Below are 18658 nucleotides of genomic sequence, written 5' to 3'. Positions count from 1 at the left end.
GAGGGGGCAATCTCCTCCTGTACCAGTCAGATCTGATTTGATGGCACACACACACAAAATAATAAAAATAAAGTAAAAAATTTAAAACAACCCCAACATTTCAACTTTGTGGGAGAATGCTTCCACACTCATTCTCTACTCCTGCTTTTCAGTTCCCCTAACACTGAGCTTCCTTTCTCTACTATCGTACATTTATTGATCATACGAATGGAATCAGAAAGTATGTACCCTTTTTTGATGCCCCTGTATCATCTGCATAATGTTTTGCTGTCCAACTGCATCATAGATTGCATCACTTAATTTATTCCTTTGACTTTTCCCCCCAGATTATTTACTTAGGCATTACTACCATGTTGCAGGCAACTTGACAGCACATAACAACAATTACTATTATTCAGTAAACTCCATATATTTAAAGTGCTAAAATTGGTAACATGGAAGTCTGTGTCCATAACTTCCACAATCAAGGTAGTATATACGTCAGTTATCGAGTGCTGCTGAAAGAGAGAGGCCACAAGTAGATGGTTTTAGCAGAAATGTAGAGTGTCACAGTTCAGGAGTCCCAGTTCAGAATGTCTGCTGTAGCAGGCTGGCTTTTTCTGTTGGCTCTGGAGAAAGGTCCTTACTCCCTTCATCAGCCGTAGGTACAGTATTCCTTGGATTGCCAGACAGCTTGGTCGTCTTGTATGCCAAGGAACTTCTCACCATCGGGACCTCGGTACAAAGGGCTTGGTCCAATTCCTGCTCTTCTTTGACCCTTGTATTGAGGTCCCCCCTCTGCTGGTTTTCCTTGCCGTTTGTAAAGCTCTTGTCACATAGCTCTTGTAGCAAACCTCATAAAAGTCACTTTTCGTCAGATCAGGACTGTGACTGAAATAAAGGTATCCCATCGCATACTAATCTCCTTACAACTAGCTAGCCATAGATCAGATGATGGGAACGGACATTGTCATAACATAAATGCCTTTAATCTTGTCCTGTGAACATTGTTCATATGTGCTGTTGACTACAGCTCATAGTGATCCAATGAACAGTAACTCTGAGCGCTGCCCTGTCTTGAGTCAATCTCACTGACTCCGACATACCTGTCTCCACCATACCTGCCTCCATTGCCACAGTCAGTTGTGTTAATACTTCTCAACTAGGGCCTTCCTCTCCTGTGCTTTCCCTCCACCATGAACATTGTCAAGGTTAGAATTTACAGCATATGAAATAATTATACGAAGAATCATAGACCAGACAAGTTGACACATACTTTGGGAAATAAAATGCATTTTTTAAAAAATTAATGGCAGTGTACACATCAATCTTTCCTGAAGTTTCTTTGTACCTCTTTTTTTAAAAAATAATTTTAATGAGCATTTACAGAGATTTTGGATTTCCATTCATTCATTGCTTCACTTCTCTCCCTGCCCAGCACCCCCCCCACCCCCCGTTCACTCCTCTCTTTCAAAAGCAAAAGAAACACTCTTTCCCTGGGACACAATCCCCCCACACCCCTCCTGCCGCCCCAAGTACATTCCACCATGCAACCTCAATTGTGGACTCTTGTGATAACCATAATACCCTATCTTACATCGCTTTTAAATTATTCACTCCCTCATCTGTTTCAGTGCAGTATACACAATTTATCCAGTTTTTCTCAGTCTTACCCCAACCCTGATATCAGTCCCATTTTACAACAGTGGCACCATGCAATATTTGTCCTTTTGCTACTGAGATATTTCACTCAGCATAATGTCCTCCAGGCTCACCCATTTTGAATAATATTGCATGAGTTCCTTGTTTTTCAATGCAGCATAGTATTCCATTGTGTGAATATACCACAGCTTCTCTATCCATTCGTTTGTTGATGGGCACCTGGGTTGTTTCCAACTCTTTGCTATTGTGAACAGAGCTGCGATAAACATGGGTGTGCATATATCTGCTTGGATGTCAGTTATGGTCTCTTTGGGATATATTCCCAGTAGTGGAATTGCTGGGTCAAATGGTATTTCTATTTGCAACTTTTTGAGAAAGCGCCATACCGCCTTCCACAGTGGTTGCACCATGTGCCTCTTTCTTATCTGACTCTTTGTGTCTTTCTGCCTCTTTGAAAGAAATCACTGAAGTTTGTATTTTTTTTTAAGTTTTACTTCAATGAACCATAAAGTATATGTTCTGCCTTATTCTTTCAATTGGAGTTATTTTCGATTCCTGCATTAACTGGCAACCCAAAGTCACAAATCCACCACCTGATAGAAAAATGGACAATCTCTTTCTATGGGATTTACCTCTGAACACCTGTTGGGGGGTTAGCTCTGAACTGTTCCTGATTCAAAGGCAATGAGTTTGAGATGATCGGGTTTTCCTATTAGCATTCAGTATAGTAGATTACATTAAAACGTTGCCGCAAATGACCACAAAATGTGTTTCTAAGCAGGGTCGTCAGTTTAAAAGTGTGCGGCAACGTGTTAACTGACTTTTTTTTTTTTTAACAAAGCAAGTGACAGACGTTTATTAATTATACAGAGGCATACTCAGTGAAAAGGAAAGTAAAAAAGAAGAGGAAAAAGGGGTAAAGAACTTGGAAAGACAAGGGATAAAACCAAACCTAGAGCATGCTGTCGGGAGAAAAGCAGAGCAAGAGACACACTGATTTTAGAACACTGGTGACCTAATAATAGTAAGTGCTGCTCTGCAATCCCAAAGGCCCACGGTTCGAATCCACCAGCAGCAGCTCCTGGGGAGAAAGATGAGTATTCTCGTTCCATGTGAATAACTGCCCCTGAGAACCCATTAGAGGGTCAGCTGTGGGTCAGTTCTGACTCAACAGTTGTTGTGTGCCATCGAGGCCTCTGTGACTCATAGCGACTATACTATGTACAACAGCCCTAAACCCTGCTCTGTCCTGTGCCAATCGCACTGTCTCTGACACTCCCATCCCGATTACCCCAGTCACCGAATCAATCCACCTCATAGAGGGTCTTCCCCTCCTGCGCTGTCCCTCCACCCCCCCCAGCATGACGTCCCCTCTTCAATGTCTGGTTCCTCCTTCCAACCTGTACACAACACAAAAACCAGTCTTACACAATGATTATGATACTTTTTTTTTGCATTTTATATTGATTTATTTACAAACCTTGAATACATTCTTTTTCACAAAAGATCCTTCCCATTTCCTTCACCCCACCCATTAACACCCTAACCTTCCATCATCACCCCTCCATTTCTACCCACCCTCCCCACTTGGTTCCTCATACTCATTCTACCATAATGGTTTTACACAGTATTTTTCCTTGTGGGACTGAGTTAGTTCACTCAGCATAATGTTCTCCAGTCCCAAATTAGGTCGTTAACAAAATCTTTGCTCCTGCGTGCTGCATAGTATTCCACTGTATGAAGGTACCACAACTTCTCAGTCCATTTGTTTGCGGTTGGACATGTGGGCTGTTTCTGTGTTCTTGCGATGGTGAATAATGCTGCTATGAACATTGGTGTACTAATTCTTTTCAGTTTGTTTTGCTAATCTGTCTCTTTCTGGATGCTTGTCCGTTTCATAAAGTAGTATAACTTTTTGGCATATATTTGTTAGAATCTTCAAAAGCCTTTTCAGTTGTTTAAGGCCATTAGTGATATCACATCTTTTATTTGTCATTTACCTGATTTTTCTTTCTTAATAAATCTAGTGAAGGGTTTTGGGTTTTGGCTTTCCCCCCCCAAATCGCCTTTTGATTCATTATAATTTTTTCTTTTTAGTTTATTTACACACTGATCTTTATTATTTTTCTCATTCTTCCTTTTTGATAACTCTTCTGTTTTCTCAAGTAGCTTTTCTTTCAGTCCTTCAAGGCTGGCTAATTCTGGCCCCAAGCACTCATTCAGATCTGAATTAGCCTTTTCAGCAGGAAGTAGCTAAGAGAATACGCCGTCCCCTTTTCCTTATGACTCAGGGTGAAGTCTCTCTCAGGGAGGAGTGATAGGGAATGGCAAAGGACACACTGACAAAGAAGATTAATCAGAACTGGCTTTGACAAGCACTGTGGCATTTGGACAAGAACAAACTGGGAGGAGGGTAGAGAGAATAGTGCAACAATGAATGAGTGGAAGCCCAAAATCTCTGTAAATGTTTATGAAAATTAATAAAATATAATTATAGGAAAAAAAAAAAGATCTGAATTAGGTCCCGATATATCCTACTATTCTCATTGAAGAATTAAAACAAACCAGTGATTATAACAAAGGCCTTGAAATGTGCTGCCTAGCCCCCTTCGCCCTTTCCTTTAGATTTCGTTTGACTCGAGTGGAAGAAACATCTGAACCAAATCACACCACCGCCATCAAATTGATTCCAGCTCCTGGCAGCCATGTGCCTGGTTTCCAGGGCTGGGAAGGAGCAGGCAGCCTCATCTTTCTCTTACGGCACGGGTGGTGGATTCAAACCAGCAGCATTTTCAGTTAGGAACTCAAAACATAGCACATGACAACATCAGGTCTCGTGAAGCATCTCTTTAGTCCCAGAAGTTCCCAAAAGATAGCCTTTGCCAAAGTTTTCATTTGTTTCTAATATGTTGTTTGTTATTAGGTGCTGTCCAGTCTACTTTGACTCCTATTGTTGATTCTGAGTCAAAACAACCCCTAGCTGACCCTCCAGTGGGTTTTCAGAGGCAGTTAATGACCATTCATCTCCCATGGAGCAGCTGGGGGAATCAAACCCCATGCTTCCCAGACTGCAGCACAGCTTCTTTCCACTAGGCCACCAGAGCATAGCAACACTATATACAACAGATTTTAACTTTGCCCTGTCTTACCCAGACCTCATAATGTGTTATGCTTGAAGCTGTTATCACAGTGGCCTAATTCAGTTAAGATAGGTCAAGATACACAGATAAAATTTTCATTTCGTCTTTGCTTTCAAATTCTCACTGCCATCCATCAGAATCTGCTCACAGCTGACCTACCATGGAGTTTTCAAGGCTGTAACTCACACAGGAAGACACTGCCTAACTTTTCTTCTACCTTAGTTTACCAGGGTTGCTATTTACAAAAAAAAAAAAAAGGACAGGAAAGCCATGTTGAGTCTTTCTGGAAGCTTCGAGAATGAATGCCTGTGGCATGCGAGTGGAACCAGTCCCTGGAAAGAGCTGAGACAGTGTGTGTATGGTTCCGTAGGGAGTGTTGCCAAGGACAGTTCTTTTCAAAGAACTTGCCAAGGACTTGACAGTTCTTTTCAAAGTCTTGCCAAGGACAGTCTTTTCAGATGAAGTCACTGTGCTCCGTGGCCAGGAAGGCCACTGCACCGTTTCTTGCTGGTCTCCTGGTTCTGCTGCCTCTACTTCACTGCCACTGCTTCTCGCCATCCTAAACCAGCTTCAGGATAATACTTCTCTCTCGTTGTCTCCTGAGTCTAAGAGGTTCTCAGCACAGGGACCTTGCTCTTCTTAATGAAATAAACCTCTTTTAACCTCTGGGATGATTCCTTTTAAGCCTAGTAGGTTGGCAAAACTGTGCAATCTCCTTGTTACATTTCCATGTACCCTATTTGCATGGCCCCACTGCCACCAGGACACTGTCACTGTCCAGCTCTGACGCATAGCAAGTTATTTCAAAGACCATGGCTTGTATCAGGCGCACCTTAGTCTCCAGGGGGACACCATTGCTCTTCAGTACTTTGGAGAGGTCCCTAACAGCAGACTTTCCCATGGTAATACATCTTTTAATTTCCTGGCTACTGGTGCCAAGAGTGTTGACTGTGGAGCCAAGCAAACTGAACCTGTGAACAATCTCAGTCTCTTCTCCATCCATCCTGATGCTGCCAGTTGACCCAGTGGTGAGAATTTTTGTTTTCTTGAAACAAAAATTTCCTAAAGCTGGTTTCAGTACTATGTTTCCCTAGAGATTATTATTACTATGTTTTCCATGAGATTATTCATACAGTCCGCGAATTCAAGACAGCAGTAAAGACAAAGAGGTTTCATGATGTGAGAGTGTGTCTTTCTGTCGTGCTGCTCTAACAGAGCTCCCATGACTGGATGTCTTAGTGAACACAGCTTTTTCTGTTACAGTTTAAGAGACTAATAACGCAGACTCGGGGTGCCATCTTTAGAAGGCCAGCATTCCTTCGAGGTGGCCAGGTGACGGGCATGGCCTTCCCACGTGTCAAGGACCTAACTCTTTTTGTTTGTTTGTTTGCGTGTGTACCATCAAATCGGATCTGGCTGATACAGGAGGAGATTGCCCCTCCTTCTCTGGCAGAGCATCTGGTGGATTTGAACCGTGTATCTCTGGGATTGCAGTGCAACTTCTTGCCACTAGGCCACCAGAGTTCCCCTAAGGACCTAACTCTTAAAGGACCCAGGTCCAGTCTTAAAGGACCCAGGTCCACTCCTCAGGATTGGTGTCTCAGAGGTCCATTCCTCCTCCTCTCAGCTCACATTCTTCTGCTCTTTGCTCTTTTCTCTTCCACCATGACGGGCCACACACCATGAAGTCTGTTGATGTTGAGCTGAGACTTTTAACTTAGGGCTGTAATGGGATTAAGTGGTTTTACATTACCAATCCTTTTGTCCCAGTCTGATTAATCAGATCATGGGGGGGGAGTACTGCATCCTTCCACATTATATATCATTTGTTCTTGAGGTTAGGGGTTGTCCTTTCAACCCGGACTCATAGTGACCCAAAGAACAGCAGATCTGTACCTCACCCTCTTCTGCGCCATCCTAAAGATCTCTGATGTGGAGCTCAATGTTAGAGTTGCTGTATCAGTCCGTGTTGTTGAGGGTCTTTCTTTCCCTCATTGACCCTCCGCCTTTCCCAAGGTGCCTTTCCTCCAGTCTTTCCCAAGGACTGACTTCTCCAGACATCATGTCCAAAGTATGTGAGATGAATTTTCACCGTCTGTGGATCACCGTGGTTGCACTTTCTCCAACGCAGACTTGTTTCTTCTTTTGCCAGCCCATGAGCTATTCAATATTCTTCTCCAACACTACAATTCCAAAACATCGATTCTTTTTTCTTTTTTTTTTCCTTCTTGTGTACCGTCAAATCAGATCTGACTGATACAGGAGGAGATTGTCCCTCCTACTCCAGCAGAGCATCTGGGGGATTCGAACCGTGAGCTTTCGGGATTGCAGCGCAGCTTCTTGCCACTAGGCCACTGGAGCGCCCTTGAAACCTCGATTCTTATGTTATTACATATCTGTATTTTGTGGGGACACACTTCAGTCCATGACAGGGAGGGTATCTGGCAAAGGAAATAGAAGCCTTAAGTTTGTGCAATTGGATTCAGACTTGAGTTCAAATTTCATACCAGATGTCCTCAGGGAAGAAGTTTAATGTCTCTGTAGATATTCTGTGCTGTTAAAATTACTGGAAATAGCTTTCCAGTCCTCCTTCAGACACAGATACTGTCACAAGGTTGATGTCCAAGAAGAACAGGATTACCGTATATGAACTCCTTTTGAAGGAGGGATTGGCACCCTGAATTGACAGACAAGAACATGCCGAATCTTCATGTCCTGAAGGCCGTGCAGGGTGTCAAGACATGAGGCTGCGGGAAGGAGCAGTTCACCTGGACACTTTCTACGTGTTCCTTCCCAGCAAGGGTGTCCAGTGTCTGCACGATTACCTCCACCTGCCCCCTGACATTGCGCCCACCGCCTTGCGCTGAGGCCACCCTCAGTCTGGCAGGGGACAGCCTGAAGGTCTGGAAGGTGAAGGACCTGCAAGACTAACCCAAGAGGCTGACAGAGACACATAGAGACGCAGCCTAGGGGCTCGAAAGCCAAGCCTGGGGCTGGGTCAACAATGGAATTCGAGTTAGAGGCGGACTTGATAGTGAACATGGTCAGACCCCTGAGCAATAGCTGTTTGTATTGAATAAACGTGCTGTTGTTGTTGTTGTTGCTTCTGAGTGCCTTCAAGAAGAGCAGGACTCAGCGAGCTCTGGTGGCCTAGGTGGCAGGAAACTGCACTGCAATCCCAGAGGTGCGCGGTTCAAATCCACCAGATGCTCTGCTGAAGAAGGAGGAACAATTGCCTCCTGTACCATTTATCAAAGTCATAGGGTTTCTGGAGGCATGCTATTTATTTAGGAAGTGAATGCTACTCCTGCTTCTAAACCTATCATCAAACATGTAGCCAGTGGCGGGGGTGGGGGGGAGAATAAATGGCTGAAAATAATGATGTAATTTAGAAGACACCTTAGTCTCCAGACTGACCTCATTGCTCTTCAGTACTTTGGAGCAGTCTCTGACAGCTGACTTGCTCTGACAGCTGACTTTTCCAGTGCAACTCATCTTTTAATTTCCTGGCTGCTGGTACTAAGAGTGTTGACTCTGGAGCCGAGCAAACTGAACCTGGTAACAGTCTCAGTCTCTTCACCATCCATCATGATGCCGCCAATTGGCGCAGTGCTGAGAATCCGTGTTTTCTTGATGTTGACCGTCAATCCATGTTCAAGGCTGCCGTCCTTGACCTTGTGCAGCAAGCTCTTCAGGTCCTCCTCAATTTTTTTTTTTAATTTGTGTATAATAAAATGAACAATGATATGACAAATGAAGCATTGTAATGATTTTTTTTTAATTTTTATTGTATTATTTTTACGTGTACTGTCAAATCAGATCTGACTGGTACAGGAGGAGATTGCCCCCTCCTTCTCCAGCAGAGCATCTGGTGGATTTGAACCACGTACCTCTGGGATTGCAGTGCAGCGTTTTGCCACTAGGCCACCAGAGCTCCCTGTAATTATTTTTTAAGTAACAGTGAGTGCTCTTTAAACTGAGGTAGCCATTGGGTACTGTCATAGACTGAAGTGTGTGTGTCCCCCAAAATATAGATGGTTTTGTGTTGTTACGTGCCATCAAGTCACTTGCGACTCATAGCGACCCTATGTAGATAGAGAAAATACAGAAGCGATGTAATGGTCCCCACAATCTGATAAACCAAATCGTTGTGAAGGATTAAGCGTAGAATGCAGCACTGCTTAATCCCATCGCAGGCCAAGTGTGATGTGTGATGCTCACCCTGGTGTGCGGCCTCGGATACCTTCATCTCCCTGGAGAGAGCAGGGGAAGAAGTGGAGCCAAGAGGAGGCTCAGCCCCCCACGAAAGCAGCACCAGAAGAGGAACGGGTCTCTCTGGACCTGGCCCTCCTGCTCCTTACCACTGAGGAAGGCCGAGACACTCCAACATCTCCAGAGAACACAAGCCTTCCCCCCAGAGCTGGCACCCGACTTTGGACTTTATCCTCCCACCCGGTAACCGAGCCCTGGTGAACTCGTTTGTCCCTGGGGCGTGCTGCTAATCCGGAGGCCACACGCCCTGGCGGTTTGACTCCAGGAACAGCTCCGAGGGAGAAAGATGAGCATCTTCTGGCTTGTTTATAGCCCTGGAAACCCAACAGGGGGTGAGCTGCGAGGAAGTTCTGACAGAGTGGGAATGAGAAGGAAACTGGGCTGGGGGATGCCAGGGGCTGTTAGACCAAGTCTAAGTCTAGCCCTAGCCCTAACCCCGTGAACAGGAGATCGGAACCTGCCCTGTGCAGAACCGTCCTCGGGGTCCCCACTGCACTCAAGCCCGTTGTTGCAGTCACCACCGACGACTCATTGTCAATGTCAATGTCATTGCCAAAGTCTCCATCCATTTCATTGCGTGTCTTCTGCTCTTTCACTGACTCTTTGCCTGTACAGAGAAACTGAGAGACTAAATTTCTGTTCGTCAGAGCCATCCCGTAGTCTTGCCTCTGTTATATCAGCAGTAAACAAGTCAGGTATATAAAGACTTGATGCGGTATGTAGAACACTTGGGTTTGGGGTTTTTTTTGCTGTAAAGATTTTCCGCCTCTGAAGCCCAGTGGGGGGAGCGTGTGAGTTGGACTGGAGGCTGTGGTGTGGGTTTGCTTTGGGTTTTAACTGTTTGGGAAGCAGACGGCTGCATCTTTCTCCTGCAGAGTGACCGGTGTGTTTGAGACACCCCACTAACAGATAAGCCACTAAACAATCAGTGAACCACTGGGTCCCTTAGAAGGAACACCTATTCAAAATTCATTTCCTCTTCAGTCTACAGAACCTGGCTATGCAGCAGCGAGAAAGAAAGGAAGGAAAAAGCAAAGAGATTTCAGATTTGGACACCACCATTTCTCCATGGAACAGGAGACTAAAATTTTGAGCAGAAGAACATGGTAACAGATGCAGAAGAGTCAAAAGACAGAATGCACGTTCTTGTCCATTTCCTCACTGCCAAAGATGACTGAGACCCAGGTGATTCTTGTTAGGTTTTCCTTTGCTCCTTAGCAAATTTGTGGTAACTCAAAAAACAAACAAACCAACAAAACCATGTCAGTTCAATTATAGAAAAAGTTATAATTGGGATTGGGGGTGTGGGGGGGAAACAATGTGGACTGTAGCTTCAAAGTCAAGGCAAAGTAGAATTAGGCAGTCATACTAAATGAACTCATATTAATTCATGGGGGAACACGGTGTGTGATTGTATTTGGGACCTGTGTCTGACATGCGCTGTCACCGTACGTCTAACATTTCCAGTAGCCATCCCAACCAGAGAAACAGGCAGTGGTGCAGAAGACCCACTAACTTTGCAAAGAAAATAGAGCCATTCCTTAGAGGATGTCAACTGGATTTAGGTTTTGAGTTTTGAGAGTGCTTTGAGTGAAGGTTTATAGAGCAACTTGGTTTTGCATTCAGTTATTCAGGAAGGTTTTGTTTCATGACATTAATTACAGTTCTGGTATTAACACTGCATGTTGTTGTTGTTGTTGTTGTTGATTGCTGTCAAGTCAAGCACGACTCACAGCGACCCTATGTACAAAAGACCTTAAGCCTTTTTCTAACTTAGACGAAGCCTCAGATCAAGGGCTGGACAATGGGAGATGTTAAAGGGAGTGGGTAGAAGTGGATGGGTATCCTGGTGGATGGTGCAGCAGGGAAATAAGTGGGTAAAGACGCTTGTGCCCAAGGCAGGGACAACACTGATTCTAATGGTTAACCCCACAATAAGGGATATATCTTTCACTCTTTCTGTAAAATGCTTGTCTGTCGGATACTTCTCTAAATCTGAACATTCAGATTAAGACAGACTAGGAAGAGAGATTGGCCACCCGCTTCTGAAATAGCAGGCCTCTGATAAACCCTGTGTACAAAAAAGCACTCCATAAGGGTGTTAATGTTTTTCCTCACTGAGTTTTTAGGAGTTTTAGTGGGTGTTGTGCGGCCGACCCAGAGAACATTCAAATCCACCAGCTGACCCTCGGGAGAAAGATGAACAGTGTCTTCCCGTGTGACTTGCAGCCTCCCACAAACCCACTGCGAGTTGGTTCCGACTCAGTGACAGTGAAGTTTGGAGGTTTTAGGACATTTTTTTGGATGGGTTTGCCTCATGGTGGGATGTTAGGTGCTGCTCTGTCAACAGCCTGCTGATAAAGCTAAAGCTTTGAGAAACTGCTTTGGGAATATATGAAACACACCCCCGGTGGAACCCAGGAACCTTGCTGCTGGATTGATTCCAGGTCACAGCAGCCTATACCTGCAGCGCAGAGCAGGACCCTCTAGGGTTTCCAAAGAGATGACTCTTTACAGAAGCCAGATTGCCACCTATTGTGGATTCAAACCACTAACCTTCTGGTTACCTTCAGGGTGATTTAACCAGTGCTCCACCAGAACTTATCATCTTGGGTGTATTTGCAGGAACTAGAAAGCCAGGTGAATCATTGATCCAGCCTCATGACAGCCAGGGTTTCTCCACAAAGGAAACCTAAAGCGAACTAGGCAAATAGAAGGATTACGTAACTTGTGAATGGTCCTCTGATCAGACAGTTCGAGTGGATTTTCAGTCGACATCTGTGGCTGTTTTTGGGGGGCTGTCAAGTCCAGTTTGATTCCTAGCAACTGAAAACAATAGATCTGAACCCTCTCCTACGCTGTGCGTCTTCACAGTCCCTGGCCCGCTCAGGCTCACCCACTGTGCTGCCGTCACTGTGTCAGTCCACCTGGCTGCTGGTCCCCTTCGCCGGCCCTCCACTTTCCCAAGCCATTTAGCAGCAGTGAATTGGCGGTATTGTGGTAAACTGACAGCCTTTTCATTAGCTGTTATTGTGTGCAGTCGAGTTGGAACTGGCCCATAGTTGACGCTCCACTGCGCTTTCAGATTGCACATCCTTCTCCCACGGAGCAGCTGGTGGATTCGAACTGTGTGCCTTTGGAATTGCAGCCCAGCTTCTTCTCACAAGGCCACCAAGAGCTGTTGGGGACACTGAGGGACCTTTAGCATGTCTCAAAGATCCAAACCCACCACCACCAAGTGAAGTCCAACTCCTAGCAGCTCTCCTTCAGCTCTTCAAGGCTCGAAGTCTAGGTGGGAGGTGCCTGTCCATCTTACCCACACTGATCAGAGAGTGGATTTGAACCACTGACAGTTCACAGACCAACACATAGCACACCACCACCTGAACTCCTTAGTATGTTGTTGTTATGTGCCGTCAAGTCGCTTGTGACTCATAGCGACACCTATGTACAACAGCGCTAAGCCCTGCTCTGTCCTGTGCCAATCTCACTGTCTCCAATACACCCACCCCGATTTCCCTAGTCACTGAGTCAACCCACCTCATAGAGGGTCTTCCTCTCCTGCACTGTCCCTCCACCCTCCCAGGCATAACATCCCTCTTCAAGGTCCGGTCCCTCCTTGCAACATGTCTACATGTATGCCAGATGAAGTTTCAGAATTCTTGTCTCCAAGGAGCAGCCTGATTTAACCCTCTCTAGGATAAATGTGTTCTCTTATCAGTCCATGGTATATTCAATATTCTTCTCCAGCACCACAGCTCAAAGGCATCAATTCTTCTTCTATCCTCCGTAGTCATTGTCCAACTCTCTGATGCATAACAAGTGATTGCAAAGACCATGGCCTGTCTCAAGTGCACCTTGGTATATAGGTTTGTTATGATGTGCCATTGAGTTGGAACCAACTTAACAGCTGAGCCTCCAGTAGATTTTCAGAGGCCGTAAATCACATGGAAGGGGAACGCTCATCTCACTCCCATAATGCCACTGGTGAATTCCAACTGCCTGTCTCCCCCACCACTCCCCCAGATGCCTCTGTTTGAGTTGGTAGCACAACTCTCTACCCCCCAGGCTGTCTGGGCTCCAGATGTATAGAGAGAAATTTTTGGTGCCACAGTGTGTTTGTAAAACAGAGAGAGAGAGAGATACTGACTGACTGACTCTGTGGTATAAGTTAGCAGAGTAACTTCCTTTAAATTTTTTTCTTTATCAGTATCAAGGATTGAAAGCTCATTAAACATCCTGTGTTATTGTAGGGGTTCCTGACATTGGAGGATGTGTCTGTGAGCTTCACGTGGGAGGAGTGGCAGCTCTTGGACTTGACTCAGAAGAAACTCTACCAGGACGTGATGTTGGAGAATTATAACAACCTCCTATCGCTGGGTAAGAGCAACTTGCCCAAAAGGTGCCCAGTCTTTTCCTTCTCAGCTGCCTTCTCTCCCTTCTTTGACCCCGAACAAGGACTTTAAATACTCTCTGTTGTGGAAAAAGACTCTTCATGTTGCAGCAGAGAAATTGTTTCACTATCTTCTTGAATATTGAATAATGTTGAATATTAATTGTAATCTTGAGTATGTTGAAACTCTCGTCTACTTTAGTATAGCTGAATCTCTGATCGTTTCTCACAAACCAGGGTATCACAGTGGTAAACCAGGCACACACTGCAGACTGGATCAAGGCAAAGGGCCACGGATGATGGGAGATAAAACCCACCAGGTAACTCTCCCAGGTGAGCAGTGGAAACCCACGAGGGTCGTGGCCTTGTGAATTTTACTCTGAGAGGGTGGAGGGACAGCGCAGGAGGGGAAGGCCCTCTATGAGGTGGATTGATTCAGTGACTGGGGTAATCAGGATGGGGGTGTCAGAGACAGTGCGATTGGCTCAGCACAGAGCAGGGGTTAGGGCTGTTGTATATAGGGTCGCTGTGAGTCACAGGTGACTCGACAGCACATAACAACAACAACAACATTCAGGGAAGACACCTCAGTGGTGAAAATGTGTGAGGGTCCCCAGATAGCCCTTCTACCTGTCCTCTGGCCCATGTGAGACCTTCTTTGTGGGTGTGTAGAAAAAAAATTAGACTCCTAATGCCTGACTTCTTTTAGCTCTTGATTTTTTCTCTTGGTTTGTTCTCTTATATTGGGATTGTATGGTCAGGTAGCCCACACCAGCTTATTTTTTAATGTATTTATTCCATGTTGTTCTCTTCTTTCCTAGAAATCAGGGAAATTGATGGTCCTCTGAAAGAGCACTTTCAATACCACAACTTTGTCAAAAGACTAAAACAAACCTGTGACCAGAATGCAGTTGAAAATGCTATTTTTCTGGGCAAAATTCCTTTTCCCCTAATGCAGAAGCAGATAGCTGGCTTATATAATAGACAAACTTTGAAATCACCCTTAAGTATTGCAAGCCAGAACAGAAGATCTGAAATAAAGAGTTCTGCTGGATTGAACAAAGCTGAACAAAGCTTTCCACATACAAGGGACAAACAAGTTCAGGTTGAAATGCAGTTCCCTGAAACCACAAAACGCACCGGCACTGAATCCCAAGTCCTAAACTATCAGAGGAGGCTCGAGGTGGAGCAAGCCCAAGCCCGTGTGGAGTGTGGGAAAGCCTGCAGGCCTTGTCACCTCGCTGACCAACAGCACCTCCCTTCTGGAGGCAAACCCCCTGGATGTAGCCAACGTGGGCGAGTCTGTCGGAATCCCTCACCCCCCAAACGTCCGAGATCTCAGGCAGAGGAATCCCGCCCGGCGGAGGAGTGTGGAAGAGGCAGCTCGGTGAGGAACAGCTGCTCCTTGCCCCTGCAAACCCCCCTGGAAGACAAGCCCCATATCTGCAGCCAGTGTGGGAAAGGCTTCTCGCAGAAGCGCTATCTGCGGGCGCATGGGCGCACGCACTCGGGCCAGAAGCCCTTTGTGTGTGGGGAGTGTGGGAAAGGCTTCACGGTGAACCACAGCCTGCTCGTGCACCGGCTCCTGCACACGGGAGAGAGGCCACACGTGTGTGGCGAGTGTGGGAAAGGCTTCACCATGAGGCGCTACCTCGTGGTGCACCGTCGCATGCACACTGGCGAGAAGCCCTTCGTGTGCACTGCGTGCGGATGGGGCTTCACAGCCAAGAGCAACCTGGTGGCGCACAGGCGCTCACACACCGGGGAGAAGGCGTTCGCCTGCAGCGAGTGTGGAAAGGGCTTCACCGCCAAGCGCACGGTCCTCCTCCACCAGCGGACCCACTCGGGGGAGAGAGCCGTCTGCGGCGAGTGTGGCAAAGGCTTCTCCACCCAGCGCGCGCTGGTCATCCACCGGCGCACCCACACTGGGGAGAAGCCCTACGTGTGCGCCGAGTGTGGCAAGGCCTTCAACCAGAAGGTCTGCCTCGTGCACCACGAGCGAGCGCACACCGGAGACACGCCGTTTGTGTGCGCCGACTGCGGAAAGGCCTACTCGCACAAGTACAGCCTCGTCACCCACCAGAGGAGTCACACGGGTGAGAGACCCTATGCGTGCCAGGACTGCGGGAAGGCCTTCGCCATCAGGTCTGCCCTCACCGTGCATCGCAGGATGCACACCGGGGAGAGGCCGTACTCATGCCCCGACTGCCTCAAGGCCTTCTCCTACCTGTCCAACCTGGCAAAGCACCGAAAGACGCACACGGGGCGAGGTGGGGCCGGCGCCCAGGTGGACGCTTCCTGAGCCAAGAGCCAAAGTGCCCTGCGTACAACAGAGAGCGTGCAGGCACCCAGGGCAAACAGCTGTGTGGACACGGAGACTGTGGCAATGTTGCTATGGTAGTTCACCTGTCTTTAAACACTAGTGGTTTTCTAGAGGATTGAAATGTAGTCCATAGCGGTGGTGGTTTGTACAGTCGAGCCAAACCAACCCATCCTGAGCCTCCCGCAGGTGTCCAAAAGCAGTGAATCGCACGGGAGGAGACTGTCCATCCTTCTCCCACAAAGCTGGATTCGAACTGACTCGCCTTTGCATTGGCCACACAGACTCTTACCACTAAGCTGCCACAGCTCCTAATAGAACCACTGTCGTTTGCTGGTGGCCTAGGGGCAAGGAGCTGCGTGTGCTGCAATCCTGAAGGCACACGGTTTGAATCCATCAGCTGCTCCCCAGGGGAAGGAGGCTTAGCCTCCTGCGACGGACTGCCTCTGAAGACCCACTGGATGGTCAGCAAGGGGCTTGACAACACACAGCAACAGTGTTGAGGAAGACTCCCCACCAGATGGACTGGCTCACCGGGCTCCAACATCACAACACTCGAGAAGAGGGGCCGGGCCCGGGTATGGCCCATTCAGGCCTCCAGGCAGTCGCTGTGACCCAGAATCCTCCCACCGGCCCCTGACTCTTCACAGTGTGAGATGCTCACACCTCAGGATGTTAAGGGATTTTGCCCAGGAGAGAAACCTTTCTGCAGCGGCGAATTTGGTAGCCCCACTAATAATAAACCCATTTTTTCTACCAGTGAACAGCACAGAGGGAGAAGTTGGTTCATTCAGTGTGGGAATACCCTCCGTTAAAAACTGTCCGAACACAGAATCCATATTAAAGTAGAACCCACAATAAAACTCAGAACTCAAACACACTCCTCTTGTGTCACAACTGATTGAGAGCTGACACACCAGCAGGTTTTCAGAGGCTGTAAATAATCAAATGGGAAGAGAGGGCCTGTCTTCCTCCCTTGGAACCAGTGGTGGATTCGAACTGCCAGAGAGAGAGGCACCACCTTGTTGGGTGAGCACAACTCCCTACCCAATAGGCTGCCAGAGTTCCCAGGTAAAAGTGCTGTTCTGACAATAAACTGCGCCGCAATCCTGAAGGCGTGTGGTTCGAATCCACCAGATGCACCACTGGAGAAGGAGGAACAATCTCCTCCTGTGTCGGTAGGCTCTCATGTCTCTGTGGTAAACAAGAGAGAGAGAAAGAGGAAATAAAGTGCTGTTATCTAAAAAGAAGATCACAATAAAATGTCAGAGAACTCACCCTGGTGGAACACTAAAGAACAATAATGAATAGGACGGTATTTCAGTAATGCCCTTTCCCAGGTCTGTTTGTCACAAAATGATATAAACAGTAGCTCTAGCCATCAAGTTAAATGTGGAGCACCAGTAGCAAAAATACCAAAGAATTCATGAACATGGAGGCAGGCCTGTGAAACACTACATGCTTCTGTGCATTTTGTTGCAACTCTGGACAGCAGGTTGTTTTTGACATGCATTTTCAGACCCGACAACTTGGAGCATCATCCCTTGTTGCTTTGACATTGCTCTACGTTTCTAAAAGTGCCCTGTTCCCACATTAGTGATTTTTAAAAAAAAAAATAGTATTTTTTTGTGTGTGTACCGTCAAATCGGATCTGACTGGTACAGGAGGAGATTGCCCCTCCTTCTCCAGCAGAGCATCTGGTGGATTCGAACCACGTACTTCTAGGATTGCAGTGCAGCTTCTTGCCACTAGGCCACCAGAGCTCGCCTCATAACTGATTCTTAATATCAGATGTATTACAAGAGGATCCTATAACTTTTTTAGCTTTTCTGTTTCTTCAGCCCTCAGTTTCTTTAATTGTGAATTTATTTACTACAGAAGTACTTGGAAAATGAACAGGTTTTTTGTTTTTGTTTTTTTTTAATTGTGCTCAGCATAACAAAACATACACCAAATTAAAGAATTTTTACATATTTAATTCAGTTAAATTGATTACATTCTTCAAATTAGGCAAGCATTCCTGCTCTTTTCCAACTATTCTCTTACCTGACACCCACTGGCTCCTTAAAAAATATCGCCTGTTCTCCTATCCCTGAAAACAAAATTGTAACAACAGTTCTGGAAAGGCTTAATTACCTGGCTTTTTACCATGACCAAAGAAATTTATAAAATAACCCTAAATGGTATTTGTGTGTGTGTGAGTGTACAGTGAAATCAGATCTGACTGGTACAGGAGGAGATTGTCCCTCCTTCCCCTGCAGAGCATCTGGTGGATTTGAACCGTGCGCCTCTGGGAGTGTAGTTGCAGCTCCTTGCCACTAGGCCACCAGAGCTCCCCTCCTAAACGCTAGTTTTAGGAAAGGTTTAATTTCACATAACTTAAAGCTGGTAGGAAATTGCAGAATTCAGAGACTTCAATACCTTTCCCCCAACTTCTTGCAGTGTAAACATGCAACCATATTTCATTTTGAAAATCATGAAAATGGCATGAGGAGATGACTGCTGGTTACTAATTTTATCTGGCTTTGACTCACTGTCATCGTTGTCAAGTTAGAACAAACTCCTAGCTGACACTCCATTGGGTTTTGGGTTTGGTTTGTTGTTTTTTTGTGGTTTTTTTTAGACTTAAATCAAGAGTTTTATTACGTATCAAGATAGATATTTGGCAGCTTAATTGCAAAAACTCATTGAAAAATTTGTAAGTACACAGAATGGAGAAGTTTTTAATTATAACATGTTAGAGATAAACGATCTATCTAAAAATAATAGATGGTAGTTTGCTATAATAGCTATTTTCTCCATTGGTGTTTTTGAAGGTTTTAATTGCACAGTCAACACTCTTGGCACCAGCAGCCAGGAAATCAAAAAACGAATTGCAATGGGAAAGTCTGC

At 46.0% G+C, this 18658-nt stretch overlaps 1 protein-coding gene across 1 annotated transcript; it reads left to right on the top strand.

The window, feature by feature from the left end:
- The first annotated feature begins 8987 nt into the window (after positions 1-8987).
- ZNF614 (zinc finger protein 614) lies at positions 8988-15748 on the top strand. Its single transcript, XM_006897401.1, has 3 exons — positions 8988-9236; positions 13307-13433; positions 14604-15748. The coding sequence occupies exons 1-3, from the start codon at positions 8988-8990 to the stop codon at positions 15746-15748; spliced, it is 1521 nt and encodes a 506-aa protein (XP_006897463.1).
- The last annotated feature ends 2910 nt before the right edge of the window (positions 15749-18658 follow it).

Source organism: Elephantulus edwardii, unplaced genomic scaffold (assembly GCF_000299155.1).
Source record: "Elephantulus edwardii isolate Elephantulus edwardi_28Jun2011 unplaced genomic scaffold, EleEdw1.0 scaffold00208, whole genome shotgun sequence".
NCBI classification, from domain to species: Eukaryota; Metazoa; Chordata; class Mammalia; order Macroscelidea; family Macroscelididae; genus Elephantulus; species Elephantulus edwardii.
This window is presented reverse-complemented; position numbering and strand designations above follow the sequence as displayed.

What these genes read in the sequence shown, in the direction of transcription:
- ZNF614 (XM_006897401.1), top strand. Translation starts at nt 8,988, where the DNA reads ATGTGTGATGCTCACCCTGGTGTGCGGCCTCGGATACCTTCATCTCCC. An exon ending in GGACTTTATCCTCCCACCCG is followed by an intron (nt 9,237 to 13,306) that starts GTAACCGAGCCC and finishes GTGTTATTGTAG; the next exon opens with GGGTTCCTGACATTGGAGGA. An exon ending in TAACAACCTCCTATCGCTGG is followed by an intron (nt 13,434 to 14,603) that starts GTAAGAGCAACT and finishes CTGAATCCCAAG; the next exon opens with TCCTAAACTATCAGAGGAGG.